General features: G+C 39.2%; 1 protein-coding gene across 1 annotated transcript; it reads left to right on the forward strand.

Moving 5' to 3' along the window:
- The first annotated feature begins 554 nt into the window (after positions 1-554).
- LOC112663146 (olfactory receptor 1013-like) lies at positions 555-1,490 on the forward strand. The gene has a single exon (XM_025451725.3). The coding sequence runs from the start codon at positions 555-557 to the stop codon at positions 1,488-1,490; it is 936 nt and encodes a 311-aa protein (XP_025307510.1).
- Positions 1,491-2,775: the final 1,285 nt, after the last annotated feature.

Genomic DNA, 2,775 nt, shown 5'->3' on the forward strand with positions numbered 1-2,775 from the left:
CAAGGGGTAGTGGAAGGGGAGGTGGGCAGGGGGATGGGGTTACTGGGTGACGGGCACTGAGGGCAGCACTTGATGGATTGGACACTGGGTGTTGTACTATATATTGGCAAATTGAACTCCAATAAAAAATATACAAAAATATTATGAACTGTTGAAAAAAATGGAATTTTAATAGCTTTGTATGGGGACAGATTATGACTACATTTGTGGTGACAGAACATAATGTATAAACTTGTTGGATCACTATGTTGCACACCTGAAACTAATGTAACATTGTGTGTCAACTATACTCAAAGAAAAGAACATGGTGACACACGTTATGTTATGTGCATGATAATTGATCTCCTTTGGCAGCATAAGACTGATCTCTGATCATCTAAAATGCGTGATACTTATTATGGCATGGTGTTTATGTCTCACAATGAACAACATACATGCATCAGTTGGGTATTTTAGTGATCTAAAATGGCAAATGATGAGGGAGGTTGATATACTGATCTACTGATATATTTATTAATCTTTTCACAGGAAAGGACCATCGAAACCCAAGATCAATGGATGAGAAAAATTTCACCGAAGTGAAAGAATTTATACTTCTAGGGTTCACAGAGGACTTGTGGTTACAGAAAGTACTCTTTGTTATTTTCCTCTTCATCTATGTTACCAGTCTTTCAGGGAACATGACTCTGATTTCTCTGATCTGTGCTGATTCTCGGCTCCACACAGCCATGTATTTCTTCATTGGGAATCTTTCATTCCTTGATCTCTGGTACTCTTCTGTTTATGCTCCCCAAATTCTTAGGACTTGTATGGCTGAAGACAAAAGCATCTCCTTTGCTGGCTGCCTAGCTCAGTTCTTCTTCTCTGCTGGTCTGGCATACAGTGAGTGTTACCTGTTGGCTGCCATGGCTTATGACCGCTATGTGGCCATCTCCAACCCTTTGCTTTATTCCCAGACAATGTCCTCAAGGTTATGTGCCAGTCTCGTTGCAGCTTCATACCTTGGTGGCTTTCTTAACTCAACCATCATTACCAGCGAGACATTTACCCTGAGCTTCTGTGGGAGCAATGTCATTGATGATTATTTCTGTGACCTGCCACCCCTTGTAAAGCTGGCCTGCGATGTGAAGGAGAGCTACCAGGCTGTGCTCTATTTCATACTGGCCTCCAATGTCATTGCTCCCACTGTGCTGATCCTGGCCTCTTACCTCTTCATCATTGCTGCTATCTTGAAGATCCGCTCCACTCAGGGCCGCCTCAAAGCTGTCTCCACCTGTGGCTCTCATCTGACAGCTGTCACCTTGTACTATGGCTCTATTCTCTTTATTTACTCCCGACCAAGTACCAGCTATGCCCTGGAAAGGGATAAAGTGGTGTCAGTGTTCTATACTGTGGTGATACCATTGTTGAATCCCTTAATCTATAGCTTAAGAAATAAGGATGTTAAAGAGGCTCTGAAGAAAATGTTAGATAAGGCACCATTTTCTTAAATGAAAGTACTTGGGAAACATGGCTATATAGGTTTTTTTTGGTGATCTTCACATCATCGCTATTAGCCAAGACTCTCAGACATAATGAAAAAAGCAAAAAATAAAATTATTGGAGAATGTGGAAACCCTTAACTGCAATAGTCTTTTTAAGTTGGTGCTAATGTATTTGAATATGTGCTTAAAATAAATAAGTGGGTATATTTGGAAAAACTGCTATGCCTGCCAGCTGGGAACAGAGTCTAAAATTCTTAGAATTCTGAAACAGAATTTCACCTGAGAAGGGTGAAAGGGAGTAGTTTTTGTTTTGTTTTGTTCTATTCTGTTTTTTTGCTTGCTATTATTCAAAGATTTTTTTTTTTTTTTTTTTTTTTTTTTTTTTTTTTTTTTGGCAGCAGACGCAGGAAAGAACAAATAACCCAGAGTCACAGTGAGCTTCCAGTGAAGGAATGTTTCCTAACAATTAGAATAATCAAGGAAAAAAGAATAGGAGCTGTATGAAGATAGAAATGGAGATGTAGATAGAAATAGTAACTAGACAGATTTTAAAAAGTTTTATACCCAATGAGAAGATTAATTGTGAAAATCTCTATTAGGTGAATCAATAATTGACAGCCATTAAAGATCTATGAATGTTTGGGTTTCTTTGCTGATTCAGTTTTATATATGAATTCATAGCAACTTAGAGAATGTTTCATCACGATGTCTCACATTTCCTAATTTTAAGTCTTTTTATGTATAAAACATGAAGCGGGATGCCTGGGTGGCTCAGCAGTTGAGCATCTGCCCTTGGCTCAGAGCATGATTCCAGAGTTTTGGGATCGAGTCCCACATCAGGGTCCCTGCAGGGAGCCTGCTTCTCCCTCTGCTTGTGTCTCTGCCTCTCTCTGTATCTCTCATGAATGAATAAATAATAATAATAATAAAAATAAATATAAAACATGAAACTATACCACACAAAAGAGCCCTAGTGTCAGTGACCAAGTATATTCATTTGTTAGTGTTGCCATAACAGAATGCCACAGACTGGGTGGCTGAAACAACAGAAATTTGCTTTCTCATAGTTCTGGAGACTAAAAGGCCAAGATGAAGATGCCATTAAGGTTGATTTGTTCTGAGGCTTATTTCCTTTGCTTGCAGGCAGCCACCCTCCTGCTTTCTCACATGGTCTTTTCTGTGCACAAGTAGCTCTGGTATGTCTTTGTGTGTCCAAATTTCCATCTCTTCTTTTTGTGAAGACGGGTCAGATTGGATTAGAGCTCATCCTAACCATCTCATTTTAATTTAA

The sequence above is a fragment of the Canis lupus genome, chromosome 18 (genome assembly GCF_003254725.2).
Source record: "Canis lupus dingo isolate Sandy chromosome 18, ASM325472v2, whole genome shotgun sequence".
NCBI classification, from domain to species: Eukaryota; Metazoa; Chordata; class Mammalia; order Carnivora; family Canidae; genus Canis; species Canis lupus.